The 19,938-nt window shown below is 39.6% G+C and overlaps 1 protein-coding gene across 7 annotated transcripts in view; it reads left to right on the top strand.

The window, feature by feature from the left end:
• Positions 1-19,938, top strand: part of KLHL32 (kelch like family member 32) — a 176,855-nt gene that overhangs the window by 152,961 nt on the left and 3,956 nt on the right. For 4 of the 7 annotated variants that reach the window (XM_054021347.1, XM_054021346.1, XM_054021350.1 and 1 more), the window contains 4 exons: positions 1,583-2,309; positions 12,236-12,294; positions 15,300-15,492; positions 17,841-17,935. In XM_054021347.1, coding sequence (XP_053877322.1) covers positions 1,583-2,309; positions 12,236-12,294; positions 15,300-15,492; positions 17,841-17,935 — 1,074 coding nt within the window. The other 3 variants (XM_054021348.1, XM_054021352.1, XR_008444235.1) reach the window with 3 other exon arrangements.

The following is a 19,938-nucleotide window of genomic DNA, read 5'->3' as shown; positions in this document are numbered from 1 at the left end:
TTGGTACCACAGAAGCTGCTTATAAATGAAGTTGCTTTTGCCGTAGTTCACGCAGCAGGCTGAGTGCCTCATAATGGAGATTTCGGTTCCTTGTGCTGCAGCTCAATAACTCTTCAAATATCCAGATACCATGGTCACAGTCACAGAGTGCGGGTGTGCGTGCGCACACACATATGGTAAAAAATCTAAAGGGAGAAAGGGGATGAGATTCTAAATAACTAACAGACATTAGATTACAGATTACAAAGAAATACATTTTAAATGTGAACTATAAGGGCTTTTTGCTCCCCCAGACCAGGTATAAGAGATCTCTCTCTTTCTACAGTTGGTGACATCACTGTTACCTAAAGTAGAGCTGAGAGCTGGGTTCCTTATACCGATTTAGGTGTCAGTGGTGGAAACAACTAGAAGATGGGGAAATGCAATCTATTAAACTCAAGTTATGGCAGCTAAACAGAAGAGGATATTACTTTAGTAAACTGTTCAGTTGGGGATTTCAGATTATGAGCAGTTTTACATTTATTTTAATTTAGCTCCTTGACTATTCAACAAGCTATGTTATATGCACATTGGAACCACCCAGGACCTGTACATCACTGACATTCTGCAGTCCTTTTTTGCTGTTCTGCTTTATGGTGGCACTGAAATGACGAATACCACTGCATTCCACAGCTGCAGGAGAATTCAGTAGTGAAGGGGTTAAAGCATTTACATTAATTTTTAATATGAGGAAGTTTTTAGTTTTCTAGCTTTGTTTATTCTCTTAACTTTCATTCCAATTCATTATCCCAGACTAATATTTCTACCTATTTTTTCAAGAAAACGTTTGTTTTTTATTTGAACAGGCAAGGAGGTGGGGGACTGGCAATTTTATTTTTTAAGGTAAACAATACATGAGGGTGAAAGGCACTGTTGTTACCCCGACTAATCTGAATTTTGTCCTCTGTGCATTGTGTGGGGGTGTATACATATTAATATTATGGTTTAAAAAATCAGGAAGGAAGAAAATTGATGCATGCTATACTTACCTAATTTTTCTTCCTTCAGTATTTTGTTATAAACAGGAATGAAGGGAGGTGGGGAGGGGAAAAAGCCTTTTCTTCTTAAATCACCATACCATAACCTTCCTGATTCCCCCCCTCCCTCCCCCATCAAGTGTACCCTGTGGTCTTCAATGACCAAATAGCTTCTGTTTATTATATTTCTCCAGGAGCTTGATTCCTATGTTGACAGATTACTTGGACCTTATGAGCTCCTAAAGCATTGCTAACTGCTAACATTTCTTGTTAATTTTGTGTAGCAACCCCCTGATGTTGTAGAGGGAGAGGAACAGGTTATTTACTACATAGCAGTATGATGATCATATATTAATACAGTAGATAATCATTTTCTTTTTATGTAAATAGCAGATGAAATTTGAGAATGCATCTCATATATTGATATCTATGTACTCATAAGTATCTCATACATTGCTCTATGCGTGTAATAATTCAAATGTATAGTTCCTCTTGGAATGCAAACACTGTCATGACATTAATATAGATAATTGCTTTTTGTGTTTGTGTTTTTCCCTACTTTTTAGCTAGCTGTGAGGTGGTTGGAACACAACTGCCGCTATCAGTACATGGATGAACTTCTCCAGTATGTCCGCTTTGGCCTTATGGATGTGGATACACTACATACTGTAGCCCTTTCTCATCCTCTTGTCCAAGCTAGTGAAACTGCGACAGCACTTATTAATGAGGCCTTGACATACCACCAGAGCATCTATGCACAGCCAGTTTGGCAGACCAGACGGACGAAACCTCGCTTCCAGTCGGACACTCTTTACATTATCGGTGGGAAAAAACGTGAGATCTGTAAAGTAAAAGAACTCCGGTACTTCAATCCAGTAGATCAGGAGAATGTTCACATAGCGGGGATTGCAAACTGGAGTGAACTGGCTCCCATGCCTGTTGGGAGAAGTCACCACTGTGTAGCTGTCATGGGAGACTTTCTGTTTGTAGCTGGTGGAGAGGTTGAGCATGCCACAGGCCGCACTTGTGCGGTAAGGACTGCCTGTCGGTATGACCCCCGTAGTAACTCTTGGGCTGAGATAGCTCCAATGAAGAACTGCCGGGAACATTTTGTATTGGGAGCTGTGGATGAGAACCTCTATGCGGTAGGGGGACGAAATGAACTGCGTCAAGTTTTGCCTACAGTCGAGCGGTATTGTCCCAAGAAGAACAAGTGGGCCTTTGTTCAGTCCTTTGACAGATCCCTTTCATGTCATGCAGGATCTGTGGTGGATGGACTTCTTTGGATATCAGGTAGAAAACGTTTCACACAATTTGAGGTACTAACAAAATACCAAATTATTGTCATGAATTAAACCAATAAGTTTACTTTGGTTTACATGTCTGGAAAGGTCGGGCTAAGCCTTTATTTTAGACCAGTGATACTCAGACTGACACTCCCACGCTGCAAGGGGCTCTTTATTGTGTCTCCTGTGGCTCTTTGCAGCCCATGATATTCAAACACTGTGTGACTGAATTATTAACCAATCAGGATGCTTTTACTACGATATTAACCAATTGTAGTTGATAAAATAATGATATTTGGTCCGTCATTTTGCTGTGAGAATAATATATATGCTATATAATATGAATAAATTAAACAATGAATTCACACTACAGTGGCTCTTTTGGGTAATGTTGATTGCTAATTTGGCACCTGAACCACTGAAATCTGAGTATCACTGTTTTAGAAGAATTTAGTATGGATACATAAAACCACTGGAGAATGAGAGAAGCAGCATAATGCTCATACAAGTATCAGAGGAGTAGTCGTGTTAGTCTGTATCCACAAAAACAATGAGGAGCGTAAATCTGTTGGTCTTTAAGGTGCCACTAGAATGTTCATACAGTACTTTTCTCTTTGTTAAATATGTCCTGCTTCAAAGTTGCGTACCATATGTGCTACTTCCAATCACAATTCATAAATCACAGTGATCAAAATGATAATCTATTTGCTGACAAATACAAGATTAAAAATGCTGCATATTTACTTAAAAAAAAAAACAAACAAACAAACAAAAAAACCTAACCTCTGTATCCATGCTGTGATCAAGTGTCGGTAAACGGGATAACCTGGGTAATTATAGGCGTATCAGTCTGACACTGATCCTGGGAGCTGCCGCCACAGGACTAGATTAATAAAGAATCAAATGATGAGTTACAAGTTCGGTTGATAAAGGTGGTAGCGTTGATGTAAAATATACTTAGTCTTCCATAAGGTGTTTGAGTTGGTTTTGCATAACATTTTGATTTTTAAAAAAACTAGAACAATAAAAGTAATGTGGCACACATTAAATAGAAATCAGGAATCATCATCAAGCAGGTGTGTTTCCAGCAGGATCTCACAGGGATCTGTTTTTGGCCCTATGCTATTTAACATTTTTATCAATGACCTGGTAGAAAACCTAAAACAATCGATTAAAGTTTGCAAATGACACAAAATTTGGGGGAGTGGTAAATACTGAAGAGGGCAGGTCATTGAAACAGAGCAATGTGGATTGCTTGGTAAGCTGGGCAAAAGCAAACTATGTGTGTTTTAATACAGGTAAATGTATACATCTAGGAACAAAGAATATGCAACATATTTACAGAATGGGGGATACTGGGGAGCTGTGACTGAAAAAGATTTGAGGGTTGTGGTGTATAATCTATTGAACACGAGTTCCCAGTGCGATGCTGTGGCCAAAAGAACTAATGCAATCTTTCTATGCATAAACAGGGAAATCTTGCATAGGAGTAGAGAGGTTATTTTACCTCTGTCTTTGGCACTGATGTGCCCAGTGCTGGAATACTGTGTCCAGTTCAGGTGCCCATAATTCAAGAAGGATGTTGAAAACTGGGGAGGGTTCAGAGAAGATCCATGACTGCCTTATAGTGACAGACTCAAGGAGCTCAACCTATTTAGCTTAACAAAGAAAAGGTTAGGGCGTGAGTTGAATACAGTCTAAAAGTGCCTACATGGGAAACAAATATTTAATAATGGGCTCTTCAGTCTAGCAGAGAAAGGTCTAACATGGTCCAATGGTTGGAAGTTGAAGCTAGACAAATTCAGACTGGAAATAAGGTGTAAACTTTTAACAGTGAGAGTAATTACCTACTGGAACAATTTCCCAAAGGTCGTGGTGAATTCTCCATCATTCACAATTTTAACATCAAGATTGGCTGTTTTTCTGAAAGCTCTGCTCTAGGAATTATTTTGGGGAAGTTCTATGGCCTGTGTTATAGAGGAGGTCAGACTAGATCACAATGGTCCCTGCTTGCCTGGGAATCTATGAATCTCAATTTTATGATCCAAATTGATGAAAGTAAAGCATTTCAATTTTCAAACTAGCATACCGTTCTTAACTTGGTCCAATATACATTATTTTATCCATTCACAGTGGTGTGAGTTAAGGACAAAGTGTAATCAACCTTCATATTGATTTTCCTGACATTAGTTACCTTGCAAGTTTAAGGGTGTTTACATAGGTTTTCTGAAAAATATTGCTATTTATTAAGAAATAGGTCATGGAAGGTTATAAAGTGTGCAATATTTTTCAGGGAAGTCAAGAATAAGCTGGTCCAGTTTTCACATACGGCATCCATTGATTGCCATCCTTCACCCTAGAAGTGAATGTATTATACAGTGCTCTGAGATCCCTCTGGAGAGAAGATGCTGTGTGAATGCAACATTATGTTATGTATTTATGTCTCAATCCTGCAGTGTAACCCTCTTGGGAAGTCAATGAGGTCAACGGTGTGGGTGCAGCAGTCTGCCTACATAGATCATAATGCAGGATGGGGACCTTTGATATTAAGAAAGAAAGAAAACATGGGAATCAGTTATAGCAGGTGGCCAGTATATGTATATACATACTCATGAACATCATTTATAAAGGGGCTGAAGATAGAGGCATCATAGGATGTCAGAGATCATGGAAGAATAGTGTGCAGTGCTTAATAGTGCAACATCTTACTGTTGTATACTAACCTAAGTTACAAACTACCTGACTTCTGATCTGCCAATAGTGATTTATGTCTGTTAAGCCCTGGTGCTCGTCCAGACATAGTATCAGTATAGGCAGGTACGACATGCTCCCTCTCCGCCCTTAGTTATTTCTCCTCACAGTTTACATTTCTGATGGCTTCCAAAACTGGCCATGCTAAGTTTAGTGGGAGAATATGTTTACCCAGGCTTGTGTAGAAATAAGAGCTAGACCCATTTGAAGGTGTACCTTACCCATTGCATACAACAGTGAATAAACAATTCAGAATTTAGCTGAACATTGGAGCAGTTAAAAGCAATGTTTAAGCCATCAAGATATACAAAGTAAAGGAAAATAGATAATTACGCTGAAGCATTTTGAAGACAGTTAATGTGCCCAATAGACAGGATTAAATATGTATTTATATCTTTCAATAAAATCCTTATTTATTTAATGAACCAGTGTAGTAGAGTGTTTAAATATATGTGTAAAATACATTAATCAGACTGTAGGATAGCCTTCCAAGAAATTTGGTGGATGCCCCATTGCTTGAGTGATTGAAAATTGGACAGAGCAACAGAAAATATACGGGATCAGATCATACCATCTGTATTTGATATTGGTATCGGTGGAATTTCTGCTGCAAAATGGATGGTACAGTATGGTCACAGTAAGGAGCAAGGTACTGGCAGTAGGATGAACTAGATAGGTCTTCTCTTTTATATCTAATTTCTATCTTTATAAGAGAGTACTCTGTGTATTTTTGATTGCTAGCTTATGACATCTTATTATGAATTACTAAAGCATATGATACAAATCCATTTAGTATTGTATTGATCTATGTTACGGACAGGCAAGATAATAAGTGGGACATGTACATTGAAAATATTAGTATTTTTAAAGGTAGTGTATAGATACTATCCATAACTTTAGTCAGTTTTCTATCATTAATTAATCTCTCAGGGCCAGATAATCGTGCTCTCTATGTAGATGCAGAAGGAGTGGGAGGATAGTGCAGAGAACATATTTTGCTATTCCAAAATATTAGTACTCGCTGTTTGAAAAATCCACTTTTCAATAGTCAATAGTAAGCTTTCAGAGCAAGTGCAATCAGCTACTGCAGAATGGCCAAAAACTTCAAATGTAAGTGCCTAAAAATAGGTGATTAAATAAGTTGTCTGGTTTTCAGAGATGTTAAGTAGCCGCATCTCCTGTTCACTTCTGTGGGAGTTGTGGGTGCTCAGCACCTGGGGAAATCAGGCCATTTCTATTTAGTTGCCTAGGTATCTAAATCCATACATAATTTCAGGCACAAAGGCCCAGATCTCCAGGATATTTAGGTGCCTAACTCCCCTGAGAGTCACCTTAAATATTTGGGCCTAAATTTGAAAATTTTGGCCAGTATAAGCTTTCCTTTAAAAATGACACTTATGTATCTAGACTCTGATTGCCAATAGAATCTTTCAAACATGAACAGAGTGCAAACCATTGTAGTTCTGTTTACTTATCTTGCAGACAGGGCACTTCGGTGCCTTTGTTGCTGCCCATTGCCTTTCCAGGTGCAACTGATTGAAATCTGAGCAGAGACTCCTGGGATTTCATTGCTACTATTCGAAACCTTGGTCAATTTTTTTCTGCTTCTTTAGGGAAAAATATGAGCAGCAGCTAGGGTTGCCTACTTTCTAATTGCACAAAACTAAACATCTTGCCCCACCCCCTGTCCCGAGGCCTCGCCCCGAAGCCTCACCCCTTCTCCTAGGCCACGCCCCCTGTTCATTCCATCCTCCCCCCCCTTCAATCGCTTGCTTTCCCCCAACCTCACTCACTTTCACGGCAGGGGGTGCAGGAGAGGGTGAGGGCTGCCTCTGTGGGTGCGGGCTCTTGGGTGGGGTTGGGGATGAGGAGTTAGGGGTGCAGGAGGGGCTCCGGGCTGGGGCCAAGGGGTTTGGAGTGCAGGAGGGGACTCTGGGCTGGGGCCGAGGGGTTTGGCATGCAGGAGGAGGTGAGGGCTCTGGCTGAGGGATGCAGACTCTTGGGTGAGGTCAGGGATGAGGAGTTTGGGGTACAGGAGGGGGCTCAGGGCTGGGGCAGGGAGTTGGGGTATGGGAGGGAGTGTGGGCTCCAGGAGGGAGTTTGGGTATGGGAGGGGGCTCAGGGCTTGGGCAGGGAGTTGGGGTACAGGAGGGGATTTGTAGTGTGGCTCCAGCCAGGAGGTGCTTACCTCAGGCAGTTCTCAGAAGCAGCCAGCATGTCCAACTCCTAGGCGGAGGGGCCAGGGGGATCTGCGCACTGCATGCGCTATCCCCGCAGCTCCCATTGGCTGCAGTTCCTGGCACACAACTGGAAGAGAAGAGGGTGATTCTTTCCTGAAAATAGCAGAGTGTACCCTGGGGTACATTTCATGAATACCGTATATTCCATGTACTTGCTGGAATAAATGTACATGGGAGCTCTTTGCCAACATGTGGTTTTACACATCTCCCGGCCAACTCAAAAATTCAGCACTCAGGGACTTCAAATGGGTTTGTGATACTTTCTCTGGGACTTTGATTGTATTACATTCCCCCTGTCATGTGATGGTTTTTGCATCTAGGACATATGTATTATGGATAATATTCTGCACTTGGGATCTGATTTTACAAGCCTTTTTAAGGCAAAAAAACCCCCAAAACCCACACACATTTCTATGAGACTTGCTTGAGTAAGGGCTGCAGGATGAAGTTATTCAACACAATTTACAAATCATTTCATAGTCTACAGGGGAACAAAGTGTCTTCCCCATGTAGGCTAAGTCAGTGAAAGAGGGAGGGGAAGTGGTTCTGTGGCAAGCCTCTCGCCTTCTCCAGAAACTTCTTTGTGTAGGTGGGCATCTGAGATCTGAATTGTGTGGTTAGGATTTTTGGGTGGATTGAGTTGGGAAGTACCTGCTATATTGCACTACTCCGGCAGGCCTGGCATGGATTTCCACTTCAAAATCTGCACAGGAGTTAGACAATATTGATGAATGCAGTATAAGGACCTTGACAGGTGTATGGCGCTAATGCTGGTTGGACCCCCACCTTTTCACTTTCTATCACCTTCAGAAGGAAGATCTGGGCATTGTGCTGTCATGGGGAGGCCACTGGGGAGGAATGCCTCTCCTCACTGAAGCTTTGGGTCCCAAAATCAAATCACTTCTGTCACAGTGCAATGAATTTAATGTACTATTATTATTTAGTGCCTGATATTTGGGAAATGCTGGCTGGACTTCCCAAACTGTAGTAATTTACACCCAGACTTTCTTCTCACATAAGCCAGCTACTACAGCGTAATTGCTATGGCTTGACACTTGAATTTAATATGAATTTTGTTTTTAAATGTATCTCTATAGAGATGATATCACTTGCGCATTCCTGTATCTTGGGGAGAATAATGCAGAAAAGTTTTAAGAAATTCCATTTTTATGAGGGAAAGCCGCTATCCTTGTTGGTACCATTTAAACTTTTATTTCTCCCTATTGTGTATTTTTTAAGAGACATTTTCTTTTTTTCCCTTTCCCTCCCTTTCCTTTTTGCCTTCAGTATTTTTAAAGCAGTAGTTCAAGAGGACACTTTCAGGCTTGTTAAACTGGAATTTTGGCAGAAAATTTAAAATTTTCACTATAGCACTTCAAAGTTAGGAGAAACTTGGTTTTGAAAACTGATGCTGATATAAGATGGCATATTTAATGACAGATGTAGCTAAAGAAAGCTGTTAAGATGCAGATTATCCCCTTGGGGAGGGGAGATCAAAACTGCCAATCTATAAAATATACTTGTTAGGGGAAGGCATAGAATCTATCTATGCAAGCACTTTGATTGCAGGGGACAGTGTAGCAGCATGTGGCATCATAACCTAAGAGCAGACAAATCAGCTTGATGACTTTCAAAGCCAAGAATACTGCTGGAGGCAAGGGTACTCCAGTCTAGAAGAAATTAAAACATATAGAGACTGTTATTAATTCCATATCTATTTTTGTGTAGTCAAATCTGTATGCAAATCCTTAGCATCTCATTTTGGCAGATTAATCTAAAAGTGAAGAGCAGCATGTGAAAGGAATGTAATGATAAAACACCACCGATGAGTAGTATTGCAGGAAAAAAATGTAGGCTGTGTACAGTACTTGGTATGAGAGGCTTTTTATGGGGAACAGAAACGGTTTTAATTTCTTTGATTATTTATGAATTATTTTACTAGGAAGCAACCCCTCCATCAAACAAAACTAAACCAAAACCGTTTCCAGGCTTTTCTTTCCTAAGAGTAACTTGGTAAGAGGCCCAGCATCATGTTTCCAATATACCTCCTGTAGTTTAACATTTAACGGAATTCAGAAAATAACTGATTTTTATGTTTCAAAATAGTAATCTGACATCTCATTTCTAAATATTACTGTACAAGAGAAAAGAAATATGCAAAAGAAATCGAATTACAAAACAAAGATTAGGAAAAAAGATCATTGTGTAGCTGTTTATACAGTTGACAGTATACAAGGATCATTGTGTAGCTGTATGTACAGTTGACAGTATACAAGGATGTACAACAACACAGAGCTACATAATGTATCCTGAGGTTAGGAAGGGGAATAATCAGAACTTGCCTATGCATATTGTTGCATATGTAATCTACAGAGGTTGTGATAGACAGTAAATAGCAACATCGTAGCAGGGTGGAAATATTTTGAAAGAACACCCAGAGTCTGGCTTGTCTGTTTACATTGCAAACTCTTCAGAGCAAGGACCACATGTTACTACATGCATATACAGTGCCTAGCACAATGGGATTGGCACCTCAAGACGTGGCTGTAATATAAATAATCAGTGTTATCACCAAGCAGTAAAGGGCAATTTGTTTTAATATGTTTGTCCTTAGTTTCTCCTATATGTGTAAAAATGTCTGGAACTGCAAGACATTGAATGGGAGGCTTTTCCTATTAATTGGTTGTACTACTGACATTGCAGGATGTAGCTTGCTTTTTTCCATGACCAGGTGTAATATCATTACTGTCTCTATTCCTGACCATAGGACGTGGTATAATAAATATTGACTTTTGCTTAGGTGAATTTCAAGATTTATTAACCCAGGAGATTAAAAAATAATCACAGCAGGGCGCGATGGAATCTTGAGGTTAACCAAATTATGGAGACAATATAGATGTTGATACAAAGTTTCTAAGTATCTATGTACAAAATATCTGGAAATCGCTCTATTTTGGACATTACCTTTAAGTATTTCATTTAAAAAAAATAGAGAAGTTGAGGTTAGAGATGAAGGGGAAATATGATTATAGCTTTCTGATGAGCAGCCCGGAAGCAGATATTGGCAAATTATTTTTTAATTATGATTTTTTTAAAGGTAACAGTGCGCTCTGCCCATAGGAAGACACATGGTCAGATCCTGGGCCCCATTAAGGTCACTTTGTGTAAGCAGAGTGCTACAAAGAGCAATTGAGGATTACTCCTGCATGGGAGAATTCTCTGGACAGCTCTCCTGGCCACTATCTCAACCGTAGGGTCATTTCAGGGTTGGCTGGGGACAAGAGGAGGCAGAGCTGAAGCGCAATGTGTGATTGGCCCCTTGGGACTAGTTTAGCCAACATAAATTAGAGCTGGTCTGTGACTGCTGTGACTTGCACTGAAGGCTGATCTACCCCACCCTCCCACTAATCCAAAAATCAGTTTAGAGACCACTTTGTCTCCTCCGTGCTCTGCACAGTTGAGGATTGTCGCTGACACAAAGAATTGCCTAAGGCTCTGATGCTGCAATGCTTCGTGGTGTCCCAATGATGTGAGTGTGCGCAGGGCTTCACCTGTGTGGATCAGATTACAGCATCGGGGTCTATGAGGACAAACATTTAAAACCAAGAGAGCACAGGGTTATTGTATATCAAATCAGTAATGTGAAGCATCAATTTGGGCCAAATGAACTATCCTGGGAATTTTGAAGGTGCCTTTCATCTTTGTTTGTAAATTATATTGACAGCTAAGCAGCCAGGATGCAGTATTTGGATATGCTTCTTGGCAATGGTTAATGGTGTTTCAGACTTAACCATTGTTGAAGGAGCCCACAGCATACATATGCTAGTTACTCACATGGCTACTTCTATGAGCAAGATATTCTCTTCCTATATACAAATCTCATTTTGTTTTTCTTTCAGAATTATATGTGAAAGTGATTGTTGTTCTAAGATTCAGCGCAATGTTTCTAAATGAAAATGATGCCTCATAGTGCCATTCCTGTTTGGTTACAGCTCTAATCCCCACCTCCAACTCCTAAATTTTCTCCTGTGCTGTGGTTTCCTCCATAGATCCTCTCTTCTCTTTGACTGCCTCTTAGATTGCATACTCCTTGGAGCAGGGACAGTCTAGTCATTTCACCTCTCTGTGCCTCGTTTTTCCCCATCTGTAAAATGGGGATAATGCTATTGACCTCTTTCATAAAGCACTTTGAGATCTATTGACTAAAAGTGCTATATAAATGCTAGGGATTATTATTATTATGATTAATCTTTGTGTCTTGAACAGGCTTGAGCACATAGAATCACAGAAATGTAGGGCTGGGAGGGACCTTGAGAGGGCATCTAGTTCAGCCCCCGGCACTGAGGTAGGACCAAGGAGTGACCAGGGTCACTCGTGCCAGGTGATTGTCTAACAAACCTATTCTTGTCTAAGCCTCCAGTGTTGGGGATTCCATAAACTCCCATGGAAGCCTATTCCAGAATTTAACTATCCTTCTAGTTAGAAAGATTGTTCTAATATCTAACCTAAATCTCCCTTGCTGCAGATTAAGCTGATTACTCCTTGTCCGGCTTTCAATGGACATGGAGAACAATTGAACCATGCTCTTTATAATAGTCCTTAGCACATTTGAAGACTGGTCAGTGTACTAAACAAATAGTATTGTTGTACCATGTTTTAGCCCAAGGTATTAGCTTTACAGAGAGAGATCAATTATTTTATTTGTTTGTTTTTGTTTTGCCTTGTATTCTGGCAACATGGATCAGCTGTGCTAGTTATTAACTAGATCAAAAGGTCTAACTGCGTGAAAGTAAAACTGGTAATAAGTAATATAATTATGTTGTAGACTTAATACTGTGGTATATAAAATTATAGTCCTAAATGTGATTGATTTGCTTTACTAAGATCTTGGTCCTTTTTGGTACTCATGAAAATATTTTAACCCATGTAAAATCTCTTGTAGGAGGAGTAACAAATACTGCACAATACCAGAACAGGCTAATGGTATATGATCCTAAGCAGGTGAGTTTCTATGTTGTAGGTTTTGCTTATATGTTTGCATGGACAAGGTATATAACACATGTATATTAGAGAATACTGGCAGATCAAAAATACTGCCAATTCAAACTACTAGTGGTTTATACCTGCTTTCCACTGTTGTAAATGAGTATACATGTACAGAGTAACAGAGAATAAGGGCGACTGTTTAAAAAAAATAACACTCCTTAACTGGGTTACTAGAAGCGTCTTAGATTAGCAACACTGAAAACATGTTAAAAATCTACTGTATTTATCACCATTTAGTCTGCTTTTTTGATTTTTGCAAACCATTAGCCTTGGACAATGCAAATAAAGTAGTCAGTTTCACATACTGGTTCTCCAATGGTAGCCCAGTGTTGCGATATTTGTGCTCCACATGCCACAGAGAAATGTGTAAAACCAAACAAAAGTGTTTTGATGAACATGAAACTATTTCTATTAATAATAGGGTTTGTAAAATTTTCATTTACCACAAAAACATAATTTTGGACCTACACTGCCCATCAGTGATCTGTTAAACTGATTTATTGCAAAGCAGTTGATTAAAATAGATATTATTGTTAAAAAAAAAAAAAAGAAATTAACCATTTTTTATATTGCTGAAGTGCCTATCTCTTTATTATCTGAGCACCAAAAATATCTTTTAGGAATTTGGTCATACATTATGTATGTGTTTTGATTAGATTAGAATTCTCCAGTCACAACTTCAGAGCACTGGGACATGGTAATATGTCCTTTCCTCCTGTATTAGGGAAACAAACATCCTAATCCTACAGTCACATCAGCATGGGTGTACTCTTATGCCCCTATAGAAGGATATTGACTTCTGATTGCTGGATAGGGGCTTTGAGTTTTATATTTAAAGCCAAATTCTGCCAACAGATACTTGTGTGACTCCCATTGATTTTATGGGGAGCACCACGTCTGTATCCAAGAGCAGAATTTGGCTATAGGAATCACAGTTAACAATTTCTTTTAAAGGGCACAATATGTTGTTATTGATTATACAGAGGTTCTGTTATAAATCTGTGCCCACAGTGATCACAGGATACAGTCTTATTTTGCTTGTGATTTGGGCATCATACTTCTAAACATTGCCTCCTTTTTATGTTGTGTATGCTTTGCCTAGATTCCTTAGTTGCTCAGGTAGTCTCCGCAGACGCACATTAAAAATATCTGTGGCTTGGCTACTTCAGCGTAAATTGCTAATTGCAGGAGGGCAAGTCTGAAACACAAACAGTTAAAGAGGAAGAATGTGTTAGCATTCTTTAAATGAGGTCTACTTCATGTTTGTACACACATGCTCTTTTTAAAAATTCTGCTGGCATATTGTTTACGGTGGGTACTGGAAAACATCACATCTGCTTGCATCTTGCACAGAATCTCAATAACTCTATCATTCAGCAGTAGTGCTTGTTTCTGTGGTAGGCCTTTGTGGAGAGTCGATAATGCCTGCCATCTGCCACAGAGCACACAGCTACCTGCCAACAAGCAGGCTGCGGTGACCTCTGCTTCCCCACCACTGATTAGTATTCACACGCTGGCTTATTAGGAATGACCCCACCAGGCCCCTCTGTTTCTTTGCCTTTGCAGTGCTTGGCGGCTCACCTGGCAGGCACTGCAGTGGAGGAAGCTAAAGATATAATCAGGGGATGCAGGCAGGCTTTGCAAAGCAGATGGTGTCTATAGTCTTGTGTCAAGGGACTGGACTGCTAATGCAAAAATTAATTCCTAATATTCAGATATTTATATATTGTAATGTATAGCTATATACTGTGGAGGCCACTGTCAGAGGCTATTGAGTTATCAAGTTACAGGGTATTTAATATAAGAAATTACCCCACAGACTAATAGTTGTAGCTTCTCCCACTACTAAATTAGACTTTTTGTAGCAGGTTGTTTGACTATTAAAGGTAGCTGGAGCAGTTATTTTCTGACTCTTAAAGATTCATGTCTTTTTACCCCTAAAAAAGTAGTAAAACTCCTGCAGTGCCTCCTTCCTGGTTAATACATATTCAAAAACATTTTTCTTATATAAATGATTAAATCAAAATATGGAGGGATAAAGAAAACAAAACGGAATGCACGAATACTTTGGTAAGATGCTATGAGGTTTTTTTTCCCCGTTCCTTTGCTTCCTAAAGATAAAAACCAAATAAGTTTCTGAATGAAGGGCGGGGAAAAAAAACCTCTTCTAGCCCTGATATAGCTTACTGTTCCAGTTTTCAATGCTATATGCAGAGGAGAGATCTAATACTTTCTTACTGAAACACGTCCGCATCGCTTTTTTTTTTAATAGTGACATGAGAGAGCAACGTCTGAAACCTTTAGTCTTTCAAAAATTTTATCATGACTCTTTCAGCACAGATACAATATAATATTAAGTGTAACAGATGAAAATTATAATTGTAATCTACACTCTTGCTTGGAATCTATCCCTTGATTAAAATCTGTCCATGAGTAATTCAGATTTACCATATGTCATGAAATAAGATTTTTTCAATATATTCTAAAATAAAGGATAAAGGGAGATAAGATGAAAAAGTTAATGTTTTGGGGGATGGTGGAAATACTATGTTGTGTCCATGAGAGAAAAGTCCCTGGCTCACCTGTGCTCCTGTTGCATCACCATTTTCATGGTTCCGTTACACTTAAGAAATCAACATTTGGTTGTGTCTTCCATCTGTCCTCTTATCCTATCAAACCAACAATGCCTGAAGTATAACCAAAGACAACATTTACCACACGGCTACATTCTAAAGAAGTGGAAAAAACCTCTGAATTCTCCCAAAAGATAAATATTAAAATACAGAGCTACAAAGATTGCCAGCTATGGTGTGGGTGTCCAATCAGTTGACCTGCTGTTCTAAGTAACATTCAAATTTAGCAATATATTTACGCAAGAGGGATATATGACACTTGTAGCACTTGCAAGTCTCCAATGACTGCTTAGCCTAAGACCAGTTTTTCTTTGTTTACATTTCTAGAATAAGTGGATAAGCCGAAGCCCCATGTTACAGAGGAGAGTGTACCATTCCATGGCTGCTGTCCAAAGGAGACTTTATGTTTTAGGCGGGAATGATTTGGACTACAATAATGATCGGATTCTTGTACGCCACATAGACTCCTATAACATAGACACTGACCAATGGACGCGCTGCAGCTTCAACATGTTGACAGGCAAGTCTTTTTCATGAAATGTACAATGAAAGCAATGTTGTGGGAGTTTTTTTGTTTTGTTTTATTTTATGAGCCTAATTCTCTTCCCTTACAGCACTTTTACAAGGGTGGACCTCCACTGACTTCAATGGAATCACGCCTGATTTAGGAACCAATGCAGAGCCCATTGATGTCAACAGGAGTCTTTCCCTTGCTGCTCTAAGAGAGAAGAGAATCAGGCACAAAACATTTAAGAAGAGTGTTCTTTTGGAGCATTGCAGGCTACATTTTCAAAACAATGCAACTAAAAGGAGTTTAGTTAAACAGTCAAAATAATAAAATGATTAAATCTTATTTCCCTTTTCACTAGGTGCTTAATTGCACCAATGGAAATATCTCACTTTTTTGAGTACACAAAGGCAATTCAACTATTCCTTGCACTCCTTGAAAATGCAGTTTTATAGGGTCTGCTGCTGGTGGTGGTGTTCAGAGTATTTATGGAGATGCATAAAAGTCCCATACTTATTACTACACAATAGTGTCTTAACAGGATGCCAGAAAGGAGTTTATTTATTAGAACTAAATCCAATCAGCGATGAGTAGATTAGCATTGACGGACGTTGGATTTGAAAACTTCCTCGTAAGTAGCTTGAGGGATCATTGCAGTAACAGCTACCAAAGCAGCGCACCTCATTTACCTGTGCTACACACATTACCAAGCATCATGACTGTCTGATGTGCCTCTCAGATATACTATTGACTATAAGCAGCGAGGAGAGACAGCCAACATTATGCCAGGAAAGTAATGTGTCCCAGGAGTAAACCAGTGGCAGCTGCCTTGGGAGCCACATTAAAAGAGGCATCTCCAGAACCACACTGCAGGAATGCTGAGATCATTCCATCATTGGCCTGACTTGAACAACTGTTCCTTCAGATGCAGAGTTTCTGGTCGCCCAAATGCTGGTTCTTGTGGCTGCTCAATCAGCTGTAAGAGTCCTAGAATCTTGCTCGGTTGTTGTTCAGAATCCTTTGTATAGGTACCACAACAACTTTCTTGATGCAGCCCGACAAAGGATTCTGGAGCTAAAGGCTGAGCAGCAGCGAGAACAGGGAGTTTGCTCAGCTGGTTAAGTTGGGGGAAGGGAGTAATACACAGTGGTCACCAAATCTCATCTTCAGTTAGGTTGCTTTAAGGGCCAGCTTGATGTCAACAGCATTCTTTAAGTATTACTTTGAGGCTGCTACTTCTGGAAGCAAAGACATAGATAATACACATGTCTGGCTGTTTGGTGGCTGCGTCAGGGAATCAAAATGCCAGACTTAATTGAGTTAATCTATTTCCTGTTGATAGATACCTGGAACTGGTAAAACAGGGGCGGGACTAAACTTTGTTTTAAATTAAGTTTCCTTTCCATCCTTCTCTTCCCCCCTCAGTGCTTTTAAAGGTGCAGGGTTGACAGCCTCTGGCAAAGAAACACTTTGTTCTTGCACAGAATAGGCAGCACAACAGGAGCAGTGGCAATGTGGGCTTCCTCACTTTGGATGTGTCTGAGCACCTCTGAAGTCAACGGGATCAGTAGCAGGGCCTGTGCTTCAAACCTGACCTTGAAGGAATGGTTCCAAGGATGAGGGTACTTTTTCCTCTCTGTGCCTTCAGTACTCAGCCTCTCTGTTGAGACTGCCACTAAAGATTCCACTTACAGCTGTGCTTGGTGATGGGACACTGAGTTTTAAACAGTGTTTACATTTTTCTAGAATGTCATTAACATGTGCGGATTTCTTAAACAGGCTTTTGCTATTTAAAATAGGATTGAGATTTGTAGAATAACTTCTGCTTTTAGCTATACCCATCTAACCCCGTAGAATTCAAGAGGTCTGCACACGTGCCAGTTTGGTTTCATTGGTCTAACAGTGTACCCTGTTAGAGTAGTATGTTTATATTAAACATATGGAATACACGCACACAAACACGTATAGTTGTAGATACATGCACACGAGGCTTATTTCCTACTTCAGAGATGTATTAGTATCTAGTATTTCTTACGCTACTGAAAATAATGTTTTTAAAATATACTTTTCTTTAATACACTTTAAACTTTGCAGTCTGTTCCCTATTCAAGTGTTACTAACCTGGCTTGCAGTGTGTGGTTTTTGGCATCATCTCTGTCCTTCAGGATAGCACTCAAATTGCATTCCTGGGGATAGCACATGATAAGCCCTTCTCTCCACTTTAACTGCCAGAATTGGTAGTTCTGAAACTGTCATGTTACAGCAAATCCATGTGCATCTCATGAATGAAATCTCCAACTTTTGATACTAACAGAGTTAATTAAAAGATGCGAGTGCTTTCGATTTCCTCTTTGCTTTAGGTCAGAATGAATCTGGCGTTGCTGTCCACAATGGAAGAATATATTTAGTTGGCGGCTATTCTATTTGGACAAATGAGCCTTTGGCATGTATCCAGGTGAGAGATTTAGGTTCCTTTTGAAGTCTCTTCAAGGGTTTCTGCAAGGGTACTTTTTGCATAGCTGTTATCAAAAAGCAAAATTTATTTGAAGTGGCGAGAGAGCGAGATTAGAGATGATTCTTATGCAGTCACTGAATCTCTAAAACATACCTGGGAAATGTTGTGGATATTAACAGGTTTCCAGGTTAGTAATTAGATTTAATACTTCTGCATTAAATTTTCTGGGACTATGGACTGGAAAATTCCTCTCTTGACAAGATTTGGGTTAAAAAAAAACAAACAAACAAACAAACCACTTGCATATTACCAGGTGCCATGACACTTAAAGTGTCTAAATGGAGGGGGAATGTCCTATTAATTTTTCAGCCCTCTCATTTTCCATAAAGAGGCCAGAAATAACCAGTAATTGATCTAGGTCAAAATTTGGGCTGGAACACCGCAACCTGCCTTAGTTGTGCATGTGCTCATTACTTTGCATGTTTAAAAATACTGCTGATAGCTTTGCCATTGGTACTACATTCTCCAGTCTTCTGCTGCTCTAGATTCCATCATAACAGCAGCTGCCCTCTTGATCCCTGGCTCTTCATAGATCCCCAAAGCTATAAATAATAATAATAATGAAAGTGGAATTATAGAATTACAGAAATATAATGCTGGAAGGAACCTCAGGAGGTCATCTAGGCAGGACCAAGAATACCTAGACCATCCCAGAAAGATGTTTGTCTAAACTGTTTTTAAAAACCTCCAGTGATGGGGAACCCATCTCTTTTGGAAGCCTATGCCAGTACTTAACTATCCTTATAGCTAGAAAGCTTTCCAAATATCTAACCGAAATCTCCCTTGCTCCAGATTAAACCCATTACTTCTTGTCCTACCTTCAGTGGACATGGAGACACTGATCACCATCCTCTTTGTAACAGCCCTTAATTTAAAACTTTGAAGCATTTGAAACTTATTATCAGGACCCTCTCAATCTTCTTTTTTCAAGACTAAACATGCCCAGTTATTCTAACCCTTGTGTCATTTGTTGCTCTCCTCTTGACTCTCCAAATTGCCCACATCTTTTCTAAAATGTGGCACCCAGAACTGGCACAGTACCCCAGCTGAGGCCTCACCAGTGCTGAGCAGACCAGGACAGTTACTTTCCATGTCTTACACAACATGCCCCATGTCATACTACTCTCCTGTTAATACACCCCAGAATATTCACTTTTTTTCACAACTCCATCACATTGTTGGCTCATCCGATAAACTCCCAGATCCTTTTTTAGAAATATTAATGCTTAGCCAGTTATTCCCCATTTGTATTTATGCATTTGATTTTTCCTTCCTAAGTGTAGTAGTTTGAACTCGCTTTTATTGAATTTCATCTTGTTGATTTTGGACCAATTATCCAATTTATAAAGATCATTTTGAATTCTAATACTGTCTGCCAACCCTCCCAGCCTGGTGTTATCCACAAATTTTATAAGTGTACTCTCCATTCCATTATTCAAGTCATTAATGAAAATATTAAATAGTACCACACCCAGGACAAGCCCCTGTGGGACTCCACTAAATATATCCTCACAGTTTGACAGTGAACCATTGTTAATTACTCTTTTATTACATTCTTTCTACCAGTTTTGCACCCACCTTATAGTAAGTTCATCTAGACCACAATTCTCTACTTACAAGAATGTCAGGTTGGACTGTGTCAAAATCAAAATACATAATGTCTACAACATCCTGGCCCATAGGCCAATAACTCTGTCAAAGAAGGAAAGTAGATTGGACTGGCATAATTTGTTTTTCACAAATCCATGTTGGCCATTACTTATCACCTTATTATCCTCTAGATGCTTACACATTGATTGTTTAATAATTTACTCCAGTATCTTTCCAGGTAGTGAAGTTAGGCTGAGTGGTCTGTAATTCCCTGAGTCCTCTTTGTTCCTTTTTTTTAAAGTTAGGTGCTATGTTTGCCCTTCTCCGTTCCTCTGGGACCTCACTCATCCTCC

Source organism: Malaclemys terrapin, chromosome 3 (assembly GCF_027887155.1).
Source record: "Malaclemys terrapin pileata isolate rMalTer1 chromosome 3, rMalTer1.hap1, whole genome shotgun sequence".
NCBI classification, from domain to species: Eukaryota; Metazoa; Chordata; order Testudines; family Emydidae; genus Malaclemys; species Malaclemys terrapin.
The sequence above is the reverse complement of the archived record's forward strand: the minus strand, read 5'-3'. Positions and strand labels throughout refer to the sequence as shown.